The 24,291-nt window shown below is 39.6% G+C and overlaps 2 protein-coding genes across 7 annotated transcripts in view; one reads left to right on the top strand and one right to left on the bottom strand.

Annotated features, from left to right (window-relative positions):
* The window catches only part of LOC105568356 (lachesin-like), a 286,391-nt gene that overhangs the window by 242,449 nt on the left and 19,651 nt on the right, over positions 1-24,291 (bottom strand). For 2 of the 4 annotated variants that reach the window (XM_012023966.1, XM_012023969.1), the window contains exons 1-2: positions 5,286-5,833; positions 3,531-3,882 (exon numbers count right to left, since the gene is read on the bottom strand). The exons of 1 other annotated variant lie outside the window; for it this stretch is intronic. The gene's annotated coding sequence lies outside the window, so the exon portion shown is untranslated. Of the gene's footprint in view, positions 1-3,530; positions 3,883-5,285; positions 5,834-24,291 lie in introns of those variants that run through there. One more of the 4 variants, XM_012023967.1, reaches the window with a different exon arrangement.
* LOC105568357 (UDP-glucuronosyltransferase 2B23-like) overlaps positions 1-24,291 on the top strand; it is a 51,394-nt gene that overhangs the window by 8,417 nt on the left and 18,686 nt on the right. Inside the window, exon 1 of one of the 3 annotated variants that reach the window (XM_012023975.1) lies at positions 10,508-10,562. The exons of the other annotated variants lie outside the window; for them this stretch is intronic. Within the exon in view, the coding sequence (XP_011879365.1) occupies positions 10,551-10,562 (12 nt within the window). The 5' untranslated portion in view covers positions 10,508-10,550. Of the gene's footprint in view, positions 1-10,507; positions 10,563-24,291 lie in introns of those variants that run through there. 3 annotated transcript variants of the gene reach the window in all.

Below are 24,291 nucleotides of genomic sequence, written 5' to 3'. Positions count from 1 at the left end.
ACAACCACATAGACCAGCAATAACCTACTTTGATGACATTATTTTTTTTACTCCTCCCTCGTATCTTTAATTATAAAAATTTACTTTAGCTCTTACTTAAAGGGGCCTATTTTAATGCTAAATTGGCAAAAGTAGAAATTTCCGACACTATCAGTTTTAAAGTAAGAGTCAATTTTGTACTTGCAGTTCGACCTCTTTTACTGTCTAGAGTCGCAATTTCGACTCGGGTAATTATAGAATAAATACAATTTGCAATGTTTTATCTCTATATTATTAATCTCAATTTAATGTTTAAGAGATTTGTCTTATATACAGGGTGTACTAAAACCACCGGATATCCTTTTATTCGCAGATTCCTTAGAAAATTTCAAGAGGAAAATTCTAATTAAAAAATGTCGAAGCAATGATAGTTTTTAAATAATAAGCGATTATATTTCACAAATGACAGGCCTGAGATTTCGCGCGCTCAGGCACGGCGACATGACGAGTGATAAAAGTGTTCCTACGAATATCGCCCTTTTTAGCATAGTGACAACTTTCACAACAGACTTAACGATTCATTCTCGAATTAATTGTGTTTCGCGAGCGAGTGAGAACCACAGTCACCGTTTAACGGGACAGAAAATATTTGGGAAGACAATCCGGTTATTTTGAAAACTTGAGGACAAAGAGAGGCAGGAGACTAGATTGAATCTAACTGAAAATTCCAAGTTCACTCAGAATATCGGAGATCGACTAAATCGAAGGATATCAGTCTGATCAAGATGCTCATCATAGTGAACCCCTCCCTTTTATTAATAAGACGTTACACAAAGTTAATAAAAGAAATGGTTAAAGATAAAAGAGGAACAATTAATTTGAAAATGAATCGATAAGTCTGTTGTGAAAGTTGTCACTATGCTAAATATTCGTAGGAACACCTTTATCACTTGTCGTGTCGCCGTACCTGAGCGCGCGAAATCTCAGGCCTGTCATTTGTGAAATGTAATCGCTTATTATTTAAAAAAATATTTAAAAAATTATCACAGCCTTGACATTTTGTATTAGAATTTTTGTCTTGAAAGTTTCTAAAGAATTTATGATTAAAAGAGGATATCCGGTGGTTTTAGTACACCCTGTATATACCACCGTCCTAATTTCGAAAGCAGTATCTCCCAAATTGTCAGTTTCGAGAAAACGCGCATTTAAATTCTTACAGCTAGATCACCACGAACAAATGCATTAATTCTGAAATAAATTCTGCCCATTAAAGCATTCCTTCTCTATTTCAATAATTTTATATTGCCATGACATTCTTTTTGTTAGAAAAGTAGTAAATTGGCGGTTACTAACAATTTGGGAGATGCTGCTTTCTAAGTTAGGACGGCAGTATACAAAATACGGAATTCCATTAATTTTATCCGAATTCTATATTCTCACGCATATATCTGAAATTACGGAAATATATAAATTTCTTTTTTTTAATCTAACACGATGGAATATCGCGATATATAAAATTTCACGTTATATATCATAAGATTATCTTGCCAACAAATCTAGGTTTAATTATCGAATTAATTCCTGAATTTTAGCGGTATTGAACATCGGTGCGCGCGAAACGCGCAGCCGGGGAAAACATAACGATGTCTCGGGTCTAATCATAAATTACCGCGTACGGGCAAGGGGATGTATAATTGCGCGCGTTTCGTACTCGATATCAGCGTGTCGCCGCGATCCCGTCCGAGGGCGTCGTGGATCTCCGCGCAAAACTCCGCGACAAATCGCAAACGTAAACGCGCCGCGTGTAGGTACGCGACGAAACATCCGTAATTGCATTCCGGAAGTGAGCAGGTTGAAAAGCGGCCCGGCACGTATTCTCGGTATCGTTTTGTAGCCTCGGATAATTGCTGACACGCGATCCGAACCACACTCTAGCGTGCATGCGCCTGCACAATCACACATACGCAGTTATCACTATGCCGGTAGGCACGTACGCAAGTCCACGAAGTACGACGTATTATGCAGTAAACTTAAAAATACTATCACTTTCACCCCTTCAATTTCGCAGCACCGCGATAGCTTCGCAAGTTTGACATTGATTACTCAAGTTTGAGAAATTGTTAAGACGAGATAAGATCAAAACGTTTGCGGAGCAAGAACGAGTTGAGAAAAAAAAAAGGTCAAAAGAAATATTTAATTTCTTAAAACGATTATATATTTCTGTAGACCGTAAATCTTTCTTTACACAATGGACTGTCTTTATTTAGCATTCTCCCTTGCATATATAGCATTTTTCTTTCCATTCAAGTAGAACGTCTAGTTTCACCGCGGGATTGTATCTTTTTCTTGGATTTTTCCACAAAAATGATTGGGAACTCAGTCGCACCCCGAACAAGTCTCGGGGACAATCGCAGCTCAGCTCATTTATCTATTATTAAAAGTTTTTAACTACCGGCGTCGAGCGGCGGCTACAGACCGCGTTAAGGCGGCGAGGACGAGAAAGGCGGAAAAACGATAAGAAAAAGCATAAGAAAAAAAAACTGCGAAGAAGAGATGAAACTCTTTCACAGGAGTTTCCACCGAATACAGCGAACAACCGTAAGAATGAGCTCATTCAGATCAGCATTTCTTAACGAGGAAAGTTGCAGTTACTAACGGGGTTTGTGTACACCGCGACAAACAGGATCTCCAGATTACAGAGACTCGACGACCGTGGGCGTGTTTTGTGTGCAAGTCAAACGAATAGCACTGCATTATGCGTGACAATCGATATTCAGAGAGTTGAAGGGCCCGTAACGCAAAAGCGCGATAATGTGTAAGCATCGCGTGCTTATTTTGCGGCAACGAAAGAAATGCACGCTACACGATCGGCAACGCATATGTTTTTGTAACTGCAAGAGCTCCTCGACTCGAGTACCGAAGTACTCGTCCGAGTACCAACGAGAACCGTTCGAGATCATCGAGGGAGGGTCGGAGTGGTATCAGGCGAAGGAGAAAGCGAGAGAAAAAGAGAGAAAATGTGAGTGAAATGAGAAGATTGGTGACGTCACGTCGCCATTTTCCAAGTATTAGCTAATGGGATTTTTGATAAAGAATGATAAATCAAAATAAATATGTCCAATTCCCAATGTGCCTGAATTTAATGACCGAGCGCCGAAGTAATCATCTTAATTAATGGTATATCAATACTGTAATGAAACGTGGTATCGTGTGAATAAAATGAAATAATGATAAATAGCGTTAAATACACGTGTAATACATAAATCTTGTTAATTTATCATCGTACATCAGGGTAAGGACGTTGTAAGTTATTTAATCGTGACATTTTGACTAAACGCCCTGCTGAAACTAAAAGTGGCTGCGCCAAGCAAAGCCGGATGGTGGTAATCGAACGAACGGAATACAGTAACGGCACTAGTACTCCATAACGTTCGACCAAATTTAATAAATAGGCACTTTCGAATTACACGACCGGATTGGTCTACAACTCTTTCCGGTCGCAGCCCCAAATCGCCGATACGTTAACCCCCGAACGGAGAGATAATACGTACTTTTTCACGGAAGTCCGTGGATTTCCGAGGACATATCGACGACGATCTTTGAACCACCTTTGACCGCGCCGCAACTATCGACGAGTCGACGATGCTACCAGCGCGATGTCCGGATGTCCATGAAACATTTGTTTCACTACACTTTGGCGACGGTCCTCTCGTCGAATTACAAAATCGCGTAGAAAATCACCGTTGTTATTTCCACCGTGCCAGAATGGATCGCCGCCGAAGCACTCGTGCGTTATTTTGCCCTCTGGTATTTTTCAATTATGTTTACGGACGGCGACGGGTTTCGGACAGAATGAGTGATTAGCGCCAATAGCTTCGACGGTGCAGCCGCGTGATTTCTTCGCTACTTGATAGAAAGAGCTTAATACATTTACTTTATTCGAGAAATTTATACGTGCGTGCTTTAAAGGAAAAGAAACATTTCCAAAACATTTTCTATTCAAAGCTGTATACAATTTTCTCAATTAAATCTGGTTTATTGAAAAAGACAGAAACAAGAATTAAATGATTTTCCTTTCAGAATTTAAGAAAGCAAAAATAGATCAAATCGTATTTTTTATCAAATTAAAAGTGCAAAATTAAAATTATGCAAGAGTGTTATTCTATTATGACAATTATCTTAAAAACGCTATCTTAATTGTCGCCATCACCGTGTTTAAACTGACATTTAATATTATTCTTGAATCTATCAAAAAAAAAATTAAAATTTTGTCGCTTCTACACAACAGGGGGAATATCTCTGCCTCCGCCCTTTATACCAAGCAGCAAAGATTTATCGGCGTAATCACGCGTACGGTACACGCCGGTGACAACACGATTATTCGTGGCTTCTGATCGGCGACGTACGATCGATTCGGAAATATTATACTTCCGGGACAAGCGGTCGCCGAGCAAACGATCGTCAATGTACGTCATAAATCTATCGAACGATCCGCACGTCGCTGGATTTCGTACGAACGAATTCACGCTTGAGCCAAACAGGTACCAAATCGTTAATCAATGCGAGAAAGAGAACGCGCGTTTCTTTTATCGCACAAGAATTACGCGCGTCAAGCGCCATTGTCGCGATAACGTAATGGCATAAAAGTATTCTCCGTTATTTTTCAATATTGAGAACAGAAAGTACCGAAATGGCGCGACGGTTAAATCAAGTCGAAGGGAGGCGAACGACACTCGATAAATCGATAAGTTGTTGAAATTACCGATTGAATGGATTATTCCGAAAGCGATACAGATCCACGGCTCGGAATTGCTAAAATAACGAAGAACGGCTGCTTCGAATCTCGAGCGTAAACTTACTTCCTGATAAAACAATATTTAGATAGTAGTATCGTGTCGAGGCGTTATAAAAAATTTATTGACAGATATCTTTATAACATCGCAACAAATATGTCAGACTTAGAAAATAACAAACTGGTATTATTTTAGAGAAAAACTGACTCGGTCCTTCGAACATTACACATCAAAACGCGAAAAGGGGCTAATAAATAAACAACTATCAAATATGTTTCCGGTTGATTGCCACAATTGCGAGAAATGTCCGTGAGATCGCGGTATAACTGATAAAAATCACCGATACGATTAGCGCGCTACGTGCGAACGCGTCGATCGAGATTGCGAATTCGGAATCGAACGTCCGCCAAGAAAACTTTGAGATCACGTGATCCGTCAACCCTCGCCGTCGTCAGTTTCAAGTCCTCCAATCTTCCACGTACACGTTGCACGACGTGTAACACGAGAACATACCCGAGCGATGAACCGATCCCGAACTTCTTTTTGCCCTCGGAGCGACAATCGTTCCAGAGAACAAGAACGAAGGAAGCAAAAACTCGTGCTGCAACTTGTTCCGGCTGATCACGCGCGAACTTACGACAAGATCCTCACGTCGGATCCCCTTCGAAGAAGAAGAATCGAAAATCGCGCACCTGCGGAACTCCGGGTGTGAGAAACGGAGCCCGATCTCGAATGCGCCCGACGAGGATTTTGGAAAGTTCGCCACCACGTACGTCAGGCCAGTTTTTTCGACGGGATGAAGCGCGAAGCACCCGCACCAGGCACGCCGAAAATAAACGCGGACCGATCAACACGACACTGCACGGCGAACTTAACACGTCGGCATCCCGAAAACCCCCTTCAGCCACGTCGCGGCTACTGCTGCTGAATGCTGGCTGGTGCTGATGGTGGTGCCGGTGCTACTGCTCCACACCGCGTATATACCGCACGATGAACACGGACACGCGCGCTCAAGCCTGCGCGAGCGCAATGCCGGCGACGATTCCGGCAGTAGGGGGTTGTTTGATACCAGCCCCTTCGGAAGATACTTTTACCGGCGACGCGCGTCTCGTCCGTGCGCAAGAAAGCGCGTAAGAATTGCTGCCGGCCCAAAGAGAGTCGCGAGAATCGTCAACGATAAAGAAGAGGACTATGAGACCTCACTTAAGAGGTTACCTCGCACGCCTGCAGGAATAACTGTACGAACGAAGCAAGTGCCATGAAAGTGCCTACCGGATACCAATCGAGAATCGTTCGATATCTGGAAAAGTGTTTCGTAACTTTTAAATTTTTTAATTTCGAAACTTCTTGAACATTGGTTATTTTTCTTGGATAGTTTTCAAATCACTTTTGATATGAGAAAAATTATTCTTACGAGAGCAAAGAAAAAACTTAAATAAAAGTCACTAATTAATATAATTGGTGAAGAATATCAGGCATATTAATAGAGAAGTCGACGCGCGTTAGAAGCTGAACTATGTGTGATAAGAAGGTCGACGACCATAACACGAGCACACTAATAAGGATATTGGTTTAAAATAAGATCTATAAATCCATCGTTCGATTTTATTTTAAGTCGTCGTCCTTATTTTGTTCGTATTTTAGTCGTTGCGAGACATTATTACGTAATATTATTCTTGTCAAAGATATTGGATTGATGAATACGTTCGTGCCGTTTTTAAACCAAAAATTTCATACACGGAGAGACCGATATGGTTACCACATGTCTAATTAGGGTTGGCACAACCCCAATAAATAGTAATTTGGGACAGTTATATCTGTGGTTGTTATACCCACATTGGTATAAGTAGCGGAGACAACTATATGCGTTTTGTGCACCAAACTTAGTGAATGTTGCAACGCAAAACCGCATCTTCTCCGTAGACAGAACATATTTTTCTTTTGGTCCGAAGAGCAGTTTTGCCTTTTCGAAAATAGAAAAGCATAACATGCCGAGAGTGATGCTTATTTTTATCCATCTTTATAAATTTACACGATTCACAAACATCAATCAACGACAACAAATCTGAAAGTAAAGTTTCCGTTCAATTGCTACTTTTAAATGTTTAATACGTTATATAAGTGTGAAGTTGATAGCAGATTGAATTTCTATATAAAGTGCGCGAATGTTTAAAAACGGGACGAACTTATGCATCAACCCAATAGAATGACGTTTTCGTTATTTAATTAAAACGATAATGTTAGACGGACGGTGTAACTTTTATTTATGCATCGATAGCTATATTCCGGATATCCGCATATCGACGTATCAAACTTTCTAATGACATTGGATAACACGCATAGATATGCGAGTCAATCTTTATTAAAATATCCCGCTTTGAATTAAAATTGTCAAGATATGTGACATACCCATTGTCATTTAGAAAAAGGAAACATTCTGTCGTTATTTATACATTTATTAAATTAATTTTCTACGTATCTATCTTTAACGACATTATAATTATAACTACGAGGAAGATTGAATCAAGAATACACTGCCGGAATGAAGACTTGCAATTTCAGAGTATTAATGACAAAACTTTCCATGCATATTAATCCTATCATTAGTTACGCTAGTTTACAGCGTTTTTTTTGCTTGTCATAAATCAATATTATAAGAATAAGATATAGAGCAGATTTTCAACGTTCAAATTCAATCACAAATCTTTTTTCGCAACGATTACACAATCTAACAATCAATTTCCCACTAAACAGATTTCACTCCAAGGGCAATAAATTCATGATGGCAGCAACAGACGATGCCTATTAATTTTGCGGAAACTCCGTTTTCCCATATTAAGAGCGTATCTCTAAATAGGGAACTTTCCTCTATATAAGATACAAAGAAACGGGAGTTTTTTTTACTTACGCGCCTGTTATGGGGTCCCGAAAAATTATTAATATCGAGCGCCATCCCCTGGTAACTCTCCATCAATTTCTCGCGAGCGTTAAATAAAGAAGAGTGAAGGGGTGATATGCCGTGACGAGTATCGACAAAGTAGCGGAAGAATTCCGGAAAACGAAAACATCCGACAGGAGTCGGTAGCGGCAAGTTGTTCCGCCGTGTCTAAAACCAGCGAGATCAAACGCATTCACGCAGCCCAGGTTTCGTTTGACGTCCACCGTCTGGAAAACGCTTTCGCTACGGGGGCTGCCGCGGAATCCGCGTCTTGACGTCCCCTCGGCGCGGTACCGGGGGCCGCCGTAATATCTTTCGGCGCGTAACATACAGTACGGTGGTGGCTGTAACGTTGTCGGACGCACATTGCTGCTCAGTTTGCGCGTACCCGTGTCGACAGTGCATCCCCTGCCCTGGCCCTCCCTCGGATCGAGCGTTATTCAGTCGTGAGGAATTCTTTGATACCTACCTATCCTCTATCTACCTCGCGGGGAAATGTTTCGCCAACCGCCGTTCGCGAGATTCCGCGAGATACCTCCGGGACGTGTACCCGTGTATGTACCCGGCGCGCTAAACGTGCGTTTACCGCATTCGGAGGTCTTTACTGTAAACAGATCCAATAAGCGCAAGTATGCGCCACAATCCGACTGTAATAACAGGGAATGAGATTACTGTTATTTATACAACGACAAAAGGGAAGCATCGTCAGGAACAACGAAGGTAATACGTATCGCGTATGTACCTTGTCCACATATGTACATGGGATCGTTTTATCATCAGGGTCCGTGGGGCTACAAATTTGGACTCTCGGACTATTTACGATGGCGCGAATTTGGAGAACATGAATTATTTCTTTGTTCTTGAAAGCAATTAATTGATCACGATTAAATTGCGAAAATTGAAGGTTAACGAAGTGATAGATATTTTATACACATTTTAATGGAGTATATTCTGAACAGCGCGACACAGTAGACTCATAAGTGCCTTTGGCTGCAATCCCGATCGGAGGGAATTGATCATCTGTAAGAAAGGGGGACGCGGAATTACGTGTAAATTCCAAGGAGCAACGATTATCCGAGTTGAAAGCGAGTCGAGATCGAAGACGTTGTTGCCACCATTTCTGACTTGTCGTATACGAAATGTGCGGGTCTTTTACAACGGTCAGTGGCACTCTATTTACCCGGGATTCCCCTCAACGGCGTTATACTCGGGAAAAGGAATTTGTATCGTACAGAATGACTCGACGTGTAGCAACCCGTTCCGTATACGATAGCGGATTTATTCGCTGTGCACGAGGGATCTCCTTGCATGGGGAAGTTTAGGTGAACGACCAATAGGGTAGATCTGCCCACAAATTGGGCACCTAAATCCGACGAAATGTGTTTCCCTATCTATATCTCTCTATATGTATCGCGCGCGTAATTGAAAACTTTAATTTTACACCACAAAAATCTCGCGGACTCTTATTACATTTTCAACTTTATTTGTACAAGGAGTAATTCGATCGATAACCAATTAGAAAAAAAAAACGACGGTATTAGAAAAGAATAACGATTTTTCTTTGATCGGCCGCCGATGATTTCAGTGAAACGAGTTTTACCTCGTCGAATAATCCCGGCCGATGTTGTTAAATCCGCGCGACTTTATCGGACGGTAAATTTTCCAGCGTGACAGATTTCTTAAAATATTTTCAATATCGTCGAGAAGCAATATATATATAGCTATATACACACACACATATATGTGTGTATATACGTATGTAATATAGGATACATACATATCATGCTTCCTCTCGAGCGCCTTCAGGACACCCCGCCGTGTAAAGTTGAATTTTCCGAGGATCGACACCGGCGATCGAGTTCGCTCGCTCGCTCACATGGACGTTCGATGTATCTATCGAAGTTCCGCGTTAAAACGGTTCCCGCGGGACCCGACGAGCGACTTCTTTGTATACGGTTACTGCTTGGACAAATTGGGAATGTAGACGTACTTAGCACAGTGCATTCGCGCCGACGGGAGATAGAAAGTTCAGCGTGGAAAAAATTCAAGAAAATTCGCAACTTTAATTGGAAGATGGGGATTGCACCATCTTCCAAGACGCCGAGACGCGCGAAAAAAATCTGATGCTTTTTGTAAACTGCGTTTTAACTAGTTAAACAGCGTTAACTATTCATCTGGAATAACGCCGCGATAACTTCGCGTAACGAGGAGATGCGCGAACTTTGCTTTCTCTCGAGCGAAGAAAAAAAAAGTGCCGGCCGAGACCCGGGACGTAAGAGAATTGTATTTAGAATGGCGACTGAAATAGCCAAATAAACTTGTGCCTTTCAGAGCGTTTTCATCTGTGAAACCTTAAAACGGTGGCGGACTCCGTGCTGGCTGGTCTAACTGATTGCAATTATTTCCTTACAAAGCAAATTGCCTGTCACGAAATCGTGTTAGAACTTACTACGTAGAATCGCATCAGGTATGCTGGAAGCACTTCGAGACACTTCTCTCGAAATGCCGCGTGCACACCTGTCTCTATGTCTATGTTCGCAATGCTACGTAATACCAATTTGTGACACGTAATCCTTGGTTGCAGTGCGTATCGCGTACACACACGCACATGGCTACGTCATCCCGGAATACACACACACGCGCGCGACAACAGAAGATAGAAAAGCAGAAATCGCGCGCGTGCCCGTGTATAGATACGTTACGTGCACGACTGTGTGTGTCTATGTGTGAAACGAAGCTTTCAATTCGACCAGCAAAGCACACAGACCGTAGTAACGAACAAGGGGCGAGGCTTCGTCACGGGGTCGCAATTAAATTCCGAAAGTACGCTCTATTCTAGGATGCACGTACAGGTATGTGAACCGAAAACAATTGGAGATAAGTTGGCAAGAAATTAGGACACGTACGAGAAACGTTGAGAAAACAGCGATAGTCGACTTCTAGATATAAAATGTTGCGTTTCCTCTATATTACACAATTCTCGATCGGATATTATAATCAATACCGAATTGTACAACATTATTCAGTCAAATATGAAACAAATATGTAATCAAAAACACCTTCGAAACTTTCAATGGCCGCAGATTCGCTTCAGTAGATTCCCTTTCTATTAAAATTTAGTAAACTGTATTAAATTTGAAAGAAGTTACAGTGTTGCGAAAACAAACAAATATCGCGTAAAGCTAAAGTCTGCGTGTTCATCCAAGTTATACCAGTTATAAAAATTAACATCACTTATAATCTTCACGAAAACTTTAAAATGAAGTTTTCAAATTCTACGAATTCGAATGAAGTTTATTTTACGAGAAGTTTCTGATTATATTTTATAATCCTTTTATCTCAGTGAAATCGTTACATTTGTGTAAATAACATAAAATAATCTCTTTTTATTTTAAGTTTTCTTTGCACAAGTATAACGGCGGCCGCGCATTATCTCATTCATCATTTTAGAAATTCTACCATCTCCGTTACATTAAAAATATATTTATAATCTGAAGTCCGACAAATCTGCTTACCATTTTGATTTAGAAATGTGTCGCATATACTACACGTATATTTTTTACGTACAAGCCCCGTTCGGGAGAATTTATTCTTTCCCTCTCAGATCTACGTAGAACGCGCAATTTAAATCGATTTAACGCTTTCAATAGACAAGAATCGCTCATTGTAGCTCGTTACTCATCTCTCGCCAATACTCGATGCCCACATTCAACGCGGTTAAAATCTTCATTGGTAGAATGAACTATCATTACTGAGAGATCCACCGTCTCTGACTGTGGGCTTTCAATTTCTCTGTTCTGCAGGCACATTTTCAATTCTATTCCCCATCTCATTTACGAGTACTTCCCCATTCATCCAATCGTGAATGACTGGATGTTAGAAAGATCCCCTGTCAAGTAGCGAGTCTAACATAAGTACGTATAATTATTTAAGAAATATCACGATTGATAATAGCACAACTTTAATCTCAGTATTAAGTATCGAATAATATTCCCACATATGTTATGAGACGATTTTCAATAATTTATGCTCTCGCGTTCTACTGTTTAAAATTAATTAAGTTATTACTTTAATTCCTGAATAATAAATCGATTTTGTATGTTTAAAATGAAAAATTAAACTACGGACAACTGTCGATTTATCACATTGAGCGTGATTGGGATAATAAATTTTCGCGTTAGTAAGGGAAAGGTGCACTGTACTTGAAAAGTTTCCGAATAGTCAAAACTTGACGGCAATGACGTCGCGATTCTTCTGAAACGCGTTGTACACCGTCATTAGACCTAGAGGTGCTAATAACTATCCTCGCGATTAAGATTATCATGTATTCTAGGAAAGTATTTACGTCACTTACGTGAACGTACTCGCGACTGTCTTATAAGCGAGATTAGCGCCATTTCACAGTGGTATTAATAACTGAGAGCCATTTTAACGTCGAGTTAACACAGCGAACAATTACGATTTTCGTCTGACTTCGCCTTCCTAGAAGCTTCTCTTAACCCCCTCTCCTTGCACCCTCCCGGCAACTGCTTCCTACTCTCTCCGTGAAGCGCTTATCTTCCACAATGCATCTTTCATAAGCACAGCTATTGGGTGTGTTAGTAGCAAATGCGCAGCTTAAAACGTGTATGTTGGCATTAAGAAAAGCGTACGATAATTGCATGGCATTAACCTTTCTGTTATGCATATATAAGTCTGCCTGGACCCTTTTACTTTCCGAACAATAATGTTAAATGTATGTTGAGAAAGAAAATCCCCATTCACGTTTTTCACTCATTTTTGTAGAAAATTTAAATCGCTGAAAAAAGAGAAACTTATTCTTCCGAAAGCTTAATCGCCTCGCGACTTTGTATGTACATTTCACTTAGCACAATGACGCTTACGATATAGTGTCATTTGCGCCATTCATTTATTATATTATTTGCAAATTATAAATATTTAAACCGAAATTTAAATATAATTTGCATAATAAGAGAATTAAGGAAAGTAACATTTTATATTTCGACGATTTGATGCGCGATTTTGCGCAATTATCACATCCACGTTTTGCTATGCAAACGCGAAAATAAAAGAGTTCCGTAAAAATAATAGTTCTTTAGTATCAACATCGGCGAAAAAGAAGTAATATAATGCTGAGTCAACGGCATAATGAGGAAACAAAACAAAACGGAGCAAAAACGGGATTCGTTACGTGTAAATTACATAATGTGCAGGGCGAGCCTGAGAACAATCTGTGCGTATTATATCCTTGTCGTTGCTAGCAATTAACCGAACAGCGACTCGCCAGCGACATTATTACATAAAATCAGTAGCGCTGCAAATGAATACTTGACTATAAAGCATCCCGCGCGCCGGGCAAAAAAAAACTGCTCGAAACGATTTCGCAACCTGTTCGGGCTGCATCCACCGGAAGACGCGAGTCGAGAATATTTGGACCGCCCGGGTAGCCCCGACGGGCCGGCTTAGACCGTATCCCGTGGGACAATAATTCTCCCATGAAATAATTAGCTGATATGATCTGGAGAGATAGGCTGTCCCGCCGAGACAAAAGAATGTTAAGCGTTCCATTACGCGCGGGCTCTTCTGTTTAAACCATTATTTTTTATATCACCTCGTAAATCGTTTCTTCATCGCAGAAATTTCTTAAGAAGCATATCCCGTCCCTACGGATACGATTTCGCCGGGGAAAAGATAGGATCGGCGACGTCTAGTCATACCTCTATGCTCGGTAGGATTTGCTTATCTGTTAAATTATCATTTAATTCTCTCGTACGAGTTTAATGTGTTACGCGTGCACAAGCTTTGGCAATAACTGTAACAGCATCGAATGTAGAATCGGCAGGATGTATATGTACACCTCGAGATGCGTCAGTCTCTGAATTGAAATAATATTATGAATTATTAATTACGTATGTGTACATTCTTTTTTTTACACATGTACATCTTTTTTGCGGAATCAGATCGAAAGATATGTCTGATGTCTGAATTGCAGAGCAGCCTCTTTACGAGGCGGATCTATCGCACCGAGCGTGATCCCGATATAGACAGTTGAAGCTAATAATGTGAATTAAGATTCAACGCGCATGCCTTCGAAGTGAAGCACGATCATACACTCTAACACGAGCTACCCAGCCACGTTGAAACCTGACGCCCCTACTAAAATCCGTGGCTAATTTCAAACGACCCCTTTACCTTACCCGCGTCTGTTCGTTACTACCGTGGTCATCTAAAATTTCAGAAGTGATACTCCGCAGCGGGAAGCGCGGTAATCCAGGACACTGCCTACAAAGCTGTGCATACATATAAATGCGATAATCTAAGACAGATTGTCAGTCGTGTAAATTCTAGAAGCAAAACAGTGGCATGCTTTTGTTACTACGTAGTGCGAATAGGACATACGTACTAGATAACTTGTTAGAAAATTTTATCTTAAGCTATTTAACATTTTTAATGTTTGACGATTGTTAATTTGATCGTTGCGAAATATTTACCTCTACATTGCGATACAAGGATAAATATTCAATTTCTTTAAATATAATCTACACATTATTTTAATTGGTTTTTTAATTTTAAACGAAACTAAGCTTTACCAACATTTTATCAAAGTGATGCAATGTAATTTGTACAGTCTGGTGCTGGAACGGTAGTTTTGGAATCGACTCAATAAAACTGAAAACGGCATTAAAGAGACAAAGGCAAATCGCGATCGCGAAGAATTGGGAAAATATCAGAAATGCGATAGATATCGACAGGCAAACTTTTTAGCAGAACTCTAAAGCCCCGTTTCGATGCCGCCCGCCATCGTACATGTCCAGAAACGTAACGAGTTTTACGCATCGCCATGATCGCGAGCAATATCACCTAATAGGGAGAGCCGGGCTGGAATGTTAACGATGGTAGGAGCAACGTTCGTTAATTATTTACAAGTTTACCGATGCATCGAGTGCAGCGCAGCGTGAAGTAAAATTGACGCGATACGGGGTATATAATTAGCGAGTATCTAGCACGGGCCAATTTCTTCGTTACGAAACGATGATTTATCGATTCGGGAAGCGGGCGTTATAAAAAGCTAAGCACGCTAAAAAAAAATACGCGTAGATTCTAAAGAAAAGCATCGCGTTCGGGCAAAAATTTGCAGCATGCGCTTTATACCAGTAACGCTTTATGAGAGATTCAGTATTCTTTAGTTATGCATTTCAAAGGAAAACCGCGTACGTTATTTGTTCACTATTTTGCAGATAAAAAATCGATTATATAAAGGCCTAACTAAACAACGTGCGAAAAATATTTATGCTATTAAAAATTGTAATACGTCAATAAGAGAAAAAACAAATAAGAGCTTCTAATCCGGGAACTCCGAGAGAGATTTTGAGAAAGCGGGGATTCGCGCAGTGTGACGTCGTTAAACAAAGGGCCTGTGAGGAACGATTCGTAAGGAAAGCGTTCCTCGCAACCCCTCACCGAGCTTCCAAGTTAGAATCGGTTCTTATTTGCTATTTGTATTGTTACAATGATTATAAGTTGGCGACCTACAACTAGCGGAGACACAGACAAGGCACTGCAGGGGACTTCGGTCCCTCGCTGATAGGACAAGATAGGATACTAGAATATCTCAGATAATATGTTTTCCTCGAGACGGTCCACTTTGTGATTGGCCAAGTGTGAAGCTTTATAACAAATTGACTTTCATTTATTAATAAAATAATATCCGATGGATAGGTGATATAAAAGCCAATGGGTTTGTAAACATTGATCGCCGATGGATGCGAATCCCGTTGATCGCACTGCGGCATAATGAGCGGGGGAATCTCGAAACTCTATGAGAAGATATCGCACGATGAGAAGACCTGCGATTGCAACTTGGGATTTTTTCGAAGATATTTTTAAGAGTCGATTCTAATTCTTGGAATTTTAAGAGAATGCGTGGAAAAGGTTTTCGCTTCACGTTAAGAAACCAGATAATTAAATAACTTCCGACCTTAATTTTCAAAAACGATATGTACGACCAGAATATACCACGATTTCAAAGTAAAATATAGGTTCTCATAACGAAGATTTTTGTTACCATTCCTAATTCATAATTTCCTCACTCATGCAACTTTGAATTTTCCAATCAATCTCGTGCGAAACCGAGGCGAGTGTATATTAGGATGAGGATTGATATCGAAATCTGTCGACTACTGCTCTCATACAGAGACACACATTATTTTCAAACCAGCAGTATGAAATGATATTAAAAATATATATTATAGATCATATTCCTCCAGCCTTCTACGTAAGCATATACGAAAGTGAAACTGTGATGTAACTGTAGATGTCAACGCGAAACAAAAAGAGTGGACTCAAAAATGCACAGCGCTGCAGGTTGTGACGTAGTGCTGAGGTAGTCTTCAAAACTAAAAGGCTGTGGTGGCTGCTGACGGTGTTCTAAGTAACAGATAGGTCTGGGTAATTGCTTCACTTAACGAGAAACACGTTCGATCCTTGCGCTCGTTCCCTCCGACAGAATCCAATATTAACCGTCGTGCCGTTTGATATAGTTCGGTATATTCCGCGCCGCGTGCATTTTGCAGGCTCTTTCGACCCTCTCGTTTGTCTGTCGTGTGCCCTTCGTCGACGTTCAAGGGCCTCCCCTAACGACGTTCAAGGAATGCCTCGGCGGGGCAAGTACTTTTCACCGCGGCTGTAGCACAATTTTTGAATATTTTACGTGGCTCGCCGAAAAAAAAGGAGCCATATTTCCTCGACGTAACGTGCGGAATAACTGTATGGAAGCGTTGTATCAGATGCATATCACGTACGTTTCTCTTCAACTTTCGTAGGGATATCCGTTATACCTGAGATATATTACTTATGACATGGCTTCACTTAATGACGTTACGAAAAATGAACAAAGCTGGATGTCATAAGCTAAACTGACACGAATATTTCGACGTTCTCGTCTACATTAGTCATTAATAATAACGGCAAATCGGGAAGAGAAGTATCAGTAAATTAATCAACGCAATTGAATTAAGAACTTAATGAAAGATGATGAGTTTTGATTTAACACGTGGAAAGAAGGGGGATTAAAAATACGATATTCAATTCAATATTCTATAAGGATATAAGAACGAAGTGATAGTATGGCGAAGCGAAGGGTGAAGGAAGACCAGACATTCCTGGACAGAAACGAGAACGATCTTCGAAAGCACTAGCACTTTTTCCTCGAACATAGTAAATACTGAAAGTGGAGACTACCGCAGGGACTTCGGTCGGTACTCCAGCGAGTTGCTCCAAAGCCCTCTCCGCCATCTTTTTTAACCCCCGCCGCCGCCGTTCTCGTACGCGACCGCGAAGGAGTCAAGAAAAGATTTTACACTCGGACGGAAAGTAGAAGGCAACGTCGGTTCGTACGTTGGTTTTGTTGAACCAACGGAATCCTTCTGTTAGCACTTCTTTCACCTTCCGATACGTGTTACGAGCAAAAACATTCGAGGGTTACATTTCGCGTGCTACCACCTTGTATCGTGAACGATGATCAATGTCGGAAACAAAGAGTGGATAAAAATGCACAGTAACATAAGTACATAATTTGCATGTGTTCTACCTAATAATCCGATCTCCCTTCATCCGCTTTGTCGTGTTATTATTTGACATCTTATTTTCTTTAAAGATAATAAAATTAAATATTTTAAATCTCTCATTTCTACGTGTCAAATTAAAATTCATTCTAAATAAACAAGACACGATTTTACATATTTTTCTTACATACATACAGGGTGTACTAAAACCATCATTCCTTAGAAAATTTCAAGAGGAAAATTCTAATTAAAAATGTCGAGGCTATGATAGTTTTTAAATAATAAGCGATTATATTTCACAAATGACAGGTCTGAGATTTCGCGCGCTCAGGCACGGCGACATGACGAGTGATAAAAGTGTTCCTATGTGTTTCGCGAGCGAGCGAGAACCAAAGTCACCGTTTAACGGGACAGAAAATATTTGGGAAGACAATCCGGTTATTTTGAAAACTTGAGGATAAAGAGAGGCAGGAGACTAGATTGAATCTAACTGAAAATTCCAAGTTCACTCAGAATATCGGAGATCGACTAAATCGAAGGATAATCAGTCTGATCAAGATGCTCATCATAGTGAACCCCTCTCTTTTATTAATAAGACGTTACACAAAGTTAATAAAAGAAATGGTTAAAGATAACAAGAGGAACAAGGGCGATATTCGTAGGAACACCTTTATCACTCGTCGTGTCGCCGTACCTAAGCGCGCGAAATCTCAGGCCTGTCATTTGTGAAATCTAATCGCTTATTATTTCAAAACTATCATAGCCTCGCTAATATTTAATTTTATTATCTTTAAAGAAAATAAGATGTCAAATAATAATACGACAAAGCGGATGAAGGGAGATCGGATTATTAGGTAGAACACATGCAAATTATGTACTTACGTTACTGTGCATTTTTATCTACTCTTTGTTTCCGACATTGATCATCGTTCACGATACAAGGTGGTAGCACGCGAAATGTAACCCTCGAATGTTTTTGCTCGTAACACGTATCGGAAGGTGAAAGAAGTGCTAACAGAAGGATTCCGTTGGTTCAACAAAACCTTATTATTTAAAAACTATTATAGCCTCGACATTTTTGTATTAGAATTTTTGTCTTGAAAGTTTCTAAAGAATTTATGATTAAAAGGATACCCGGTGGTTTTAGTACACCCTGTATATTAAACCTGTTGATTAGATGTGTAATTGAAGCGATATACTTTTTATAGGAAATATACGCATTTGTTTTTCTAGAACATAATTAGCATTTCTATGTTTCCCATAGGGTTCCTTAACCATCTTGTATAATAATATCAGTAAGCAAAGAGGGGGGGGGGGGAAGAGAGGGAGAGAGAGAAACAGAGTAAAGGGCGTGAATTAATTCACATTCTCATTGGCGTAATGTACACCTATACGCCTAACGGCAGGCGCGTCCAGCGCATTCACGTCTCTGTGCGCGTTCATTAAAATTCCAACAACGCGGCGACGTAGCGCGATAGATCACCGTAAACGATCGAAATTTGTGTATCCTTACGTGTACTTGCCGCACGACCGGACGCGTGGACGTGCGCGCTCACACGCGGGACGCGAAACGAAGGCCGCTGGCTTGTGTATACCCCCCGAAGAAGATGAACAAGGGAGGCACAGAATGTCGAAACGGGGGAGAAAGGACCAGAGGCTAGAGTAGGAGAGTAGGAGAAAACAGTGGCCTCGATACGAAACGGGAGTTCAAAGCCTCGACCCCCGCAACAACGCGTCTAATTACTTGCTTCCTGCCTGGTGCGCGGCACGGTGAATTTACATCTTGTTTGTTCAAGCAGCAGTAGCGGTGTAAACGCCTCCGCTACCCGTCCAATGTAGATTGGATACTGCCTATAAACAGGCGATTGCCTTTGACTCGGACAGTCCGGTCCGAACGAGCGGCAATATCTTGCGCGAAGAGGGTCATGTATTCAATAGATTACCTTGCGGACAGAGAAATAAATACGAATGTAAGACAGAGTCAAAATTTGAGCCACTACGATTAGATTTTTCTTCTTTTTTCGAAGAATAGAAGAATTTAACACGCTTGTTTTACTCTAAACGATTTCTCACTATTTGCAACAGATTGCACTCGGAATTTGACGTACAAACGTACGAACGTAATAATCCGTAAGATCACACGTTTGATTTTAGAAAAAGAATGGAAATACACAAAAACATAGAAATTTCCTAACAACTGTCCAACTTTAAACGAAGCAATTTTATTTTTAATGTAGATTTTCGCGAGAAAACTTGGAGATCCTAATAATCGGAATCCTAAGCGGCCGCTTATAGATCCTTTACTGCACTCCATAAAAATGCGTAGCTGCGCTTCCGAGGCATCGCCACTCTGTCCCTGGATAGCTAAGTCGAGCCCGACAGCCTTCTCCGTGCCCGTATTAAGGATGGGTTTACCTCGAGCCATGTGCGCTTTCGGTATTGGATACCGACGTGAGACGAATAGATCTAATTCGAATAAAACGAAGAGACGGTCGAACGAACATTCCTTTGATATATATATTTTTTTAAACGGCTTAGTAAACGATTAGTCGTTTAGAATTAATGGGGCAAATTAATTTATTATCGACACGTTGAAGTGCTTTGAAGTTGTCATTTGTGCGCTACTCTCCATATAGCTCGCAAAGAGCAATAATAAATGTTTCATGAGTGCGACACATACCATCGGGAAATATTATCAGCAGGTGCAGTGATATGGATATTGTATGCACTGCTAACGCGTTCAATAATGAAAGTCCATTAAGTGTTCGCGTACAATAGGTGTTTATGTAATCCGTATCTTGAAAACCCCTTCCGAATCGATGGCTTTCATGTCGTCGAGCTATAATTGCCTTGTGGTATTATGCATTATAATTTTTTATCGAAATTGGGAAAATACCTCAAACGCGTGGACGCACTCGCGGTAAATTATTCATTATTTTCATCATATTCATTACCTTCGCTTTGTTGAATGTACAATATAACGCGACAAACATGATCTCTCTCTAAGATGTAAAAAAAATATATATATATTCTTTGAGAGCTACTCTCTCAATTCTTTCAATAACTTCAAATTCTATGTAATTTAAAATTTAACTGACATCTATAGAGTGAAAATAAATTTACATTTAATTAATTTTCACAGCTTCCCCGTACATTTTCTCAGGTAAACGTCTACGTTACAAAGTCTACCTTTAATTATTTCAAAAGTAGTGAAGTAACGACAAGAATAAGTTGATACAATTACATCTCTCAAAATGTATTAAAGCACATCAGTCTAATGATAAGATATACTTTTATATTAGGTTATAAAATTATAATCCCGTACAAATTGAATAAAGATCGATTTTGTAACGAAGAAATTTGGAAATATTAACATCACTTTTAGTTTTATTCGAGATCCACTAACGTACTGTTGCTGATCGAAAAAATCTTTGAAATTGATATCGCTTTTAAAATCCACTGACTACCGAGACATGTGTGGCATTCTAAAGCTGCCACACACTCATGAACTCATTCTATTTCGGCATCAAATTACTCTGTTCAGTCAACATTAGATTGTATTTGAAAAGGACCCGATTAAGAGGTCGAAACGTTGTGACTTCAATACATATCACTTTATGCCAGTTTGGTCGATCTTTTTAAAGAATTTCCCCGTGTTAATTACCATTGGTGTTAATTACCACAATAAGCCTCACTCAATTTAGATCACCACAAATTAATTATTTTTATAAGTGTATGATAATTGGAGATGATACATAACAACAGATGTCGTTACAACGTATTTATCGCGACGACCATCGCGCGTCTAAGAGAATCGTTTCGACGCGCTCCCCGGTATTGCCAGACATATATGTCACAGATAAGTGTACAGAATTCATCAACTTTACATCAGTCGACGTTTTTCACCCTCGGCTACGTTTTACCCCGAACCTTTCCAATCCTTAAGGACATTAGACGCTCTTGCAGATGCAACATCAGTGGGATTGCGCGCCCGAGCGCGAGTGCCTCCACTTTTACCTCTTTTTTGCCCTTTCGACGATGCGAGGCACGTCCAAAGAAATCTTCCTTCACCCCCTCCCCCCACCCTTAACTCATATACATTCTTGTTATCGTCTCGCGAATGTATTACACAGATATCCGCGCGTAATGTTTGATAGATCTCGGATACGTCGCGTACAACCCGCGATGCAAAAATACATTATCGCGCATACCCATTCTCTCGATACTCTTCGTTATAAAACTTCTTTTATTCGATCTATGCGGGATACCTTACAGTTTTATATAACGCAATGAAAAGGTATACTTCTAGATATACCCTATACTGATATTTTCTCTCAAAGGATCCCCGGCTAAGCCAGAAGAAGCAAGTAGCAAAGCTCTTGTACCAACGGTGTAATCAGTGTAAAAAGTTCCGTCGTTTCACAAAGACACCCCTTGTATATTTAATGCAGTCCATGCTTAATTGCACGAGCGTAAGAATCTGATGTTCAGCAAATAACGTGGAGATGTAACGGTAAAATGTAAACCTTAAATGGTTTATATTCTATCTACTTGCTTTTTTATAATTTAAACTATTTTAATTTGCTTCTGTTCAACGCGACATTTCACGGGATTAAACTCTTATATCGGGAAATTTCAGATTCGCGAGATAGCCGACGAGTGAACTTTACCACAAAATTTCGGAGAGTTGCAAAGTTTGACGAATTAATCGGGACAGAAATGTCATTTGACACATTTGGCATAATACGTTGACACGATTTTCATACGTGATACATAAATTAGGATTAATCAGTTTAATGTCACGTCTTTCTCGCTTCCTGAACGCGGTCGCGATATCGCTCCGCAATATTCCACGTGCACAACACAGAAATCAATTTAAATAATACCCGACACACCCGGCAACGCACACGTACACACAATATCCTCATTATTATCTAATTCAGCGATATTCGAACGTAACAATGCATGATGCACGCGGAAACGAATTCGCGAAACAATTTCACACTGGCGAGAGTCTGCGATGGTCGGTCGATACAAACCGCGCTCGCACACGCCCGCGATTTATAGGATCCGCGTTGAATCGAAACGAACGCGGTGCAGCTCCAATAATGTTATGAACGTTTATCGACATCGCGACAGTTCGTATAGCTCAGCCACGTTGGCTTTAACGGTAACTTTTCTGATTTCCCAGTAGCAAACAGGTCGACGGTCTTAAATCACGCCAGAAATTGGCAAACAGTTAATACTCGATTCACCTTTCGCCTCTGGGAGAAACGGTTGTTAAATAACGAGAGAAGAAAGACAAAGAGAGAGAGCGAGAGAGAGAGGGAGAGGGAGAGAGAGAGAGAACCGCAATACGCACAATACCGTGACTTTTTTTGATCGACAAATGCAATCCATGGCTCTTTCAATTATCGAGCTATATGGAACTGCTGTTTACCGCTTGAGGATGTTTGATAGATCAGAAAAAAGTGTTTTTAGATAGAAAAATACGTGCTATATAAAGAATCGTTACTACTGACACCTACTACTTTTATTACAATGTTGTCTATATACGTCAATGGTTCAATTGGTAATTTCAATCTGATCTCTTTCGCTCGACCGAACGGAAATATCAACCTTTTGAAACTCTTATCCGACAATAATTTACAGAATGTAAGAGCAAAAGTAATTTGCATGCATTTATGCTCGCATAATTGAAAGATAATAACTTCCACATTTTAATTTTTTTTAATTTCATATTTTGTTATGTTTAAAATTTTGTTTTAGACATAAATTTTATTTTTAATTAAACTTTTTGTATATTATTGAGACATATTTAATTTCCTTAAAATCTGAGAAAAGAGAAAGTATAAAAAAACTTCTATTTAAAAAATAATTAATTCAATCGTACGTTTTTCACGAAATCGGAATATATGGTATACTACTTTATAAATATCCAATATAAAACATATTTTAACAAATACCCACAAAGAAAATTATTTGATCAATTTTGTACAATATTAGTTAAGAAAATAAAATTTATAATAGTATTTTAATTAATGGTAGCACACAGGAATAGATGTTGTAATTATAACTAATTTTGCTGAATGTGAATTTAACAAACAAGCGGTATGATACAAAATCGTTGAATGTTTTAACATAGTTCAAGTGATACGCGCTTTATAAATAAAACCAACTGGTATGTTAATGTTAATTTACCAAATTTACTAATAATTCAATTTTTGCGTTGTTCAGTAATAGTAGCTGTAGTATACGTACGATCTGTTAACATCGTTTCCAATTAGCGTTTGTTAATTAAGTTCCGTGAATCATGATTTATTCATTTGCTTAATCATCAGTATAGAAATTAATCAACGGTTAAAATAATATGTAATAAATAAAGAATTTGTACGTAAAAATCTCTCGGACTCTACATACTTATGCGCGGATGCTACATACTTATGTAAGAAATTTACTATTTTATTTTCAAAAGTATTTGAATATAACTGATAAAATTCTGATAATTGTAAAGTTTCTGATACTTATTTAAAGCATGATATTCTTCGGTAAAATTTTTGAGGCTATCATCGAGAACTGTGAAGAAAATGCCTCTAATTGTAAAATAAGATAAAACGTATATTTTTATCCTCATATTTTCCGCTCGCTTCAAGTCGTTATAAAATGTATTTGATAAAATATGCTTTAAACAGCTTCGACGCTTTTCTTAATATTTGATAAAGTGGATTCTCGACTGGTTTCTCCAAGTATTTAATTGAAATATCTGGCACAGTCAACGGGTCCGATCGGTAAGCTTGGTTATCGCAAGGATGCGACATTTCCTTTTCCATCAGGGTGCTCCGTATAATCCTTCAGTTTTCGTTTGGTGGATTTCAACGTGGAAAACGACATGCGAACGCGTCTGCAAGTTTCTTCCGCAAACTTCAGAATTGGAATTAAGACGTTATAGAAATGGATTAAGGAGTTTAATTAAGTTGATTCAACGCCCGCGCCACAAAATTTCGTAGCCTCTCCCCCC

This window comes from Vollenhovia emeryi, unplaced genomic scaffold, assembly GCF_000949405.1.
Source record: "Vollenhovia emeryi isolate VEMERY1.0 unplaced genomic scaffold, V.emery_V1.0 DF939130.1, whole genome shotgun sequence".
In the NCBI taxonomy this organism is placed as follows: Eukaryota; Metazoa; Arthropoda; class Insecta; order Hymenoptera; family Formicidae; genus Vollenhovia; species Vollenhovia emeryi.
Note: the sequence above shows the minus strand (reverse complement) of the source record. Positions and strands in the feature narration are given on the sequence as shown.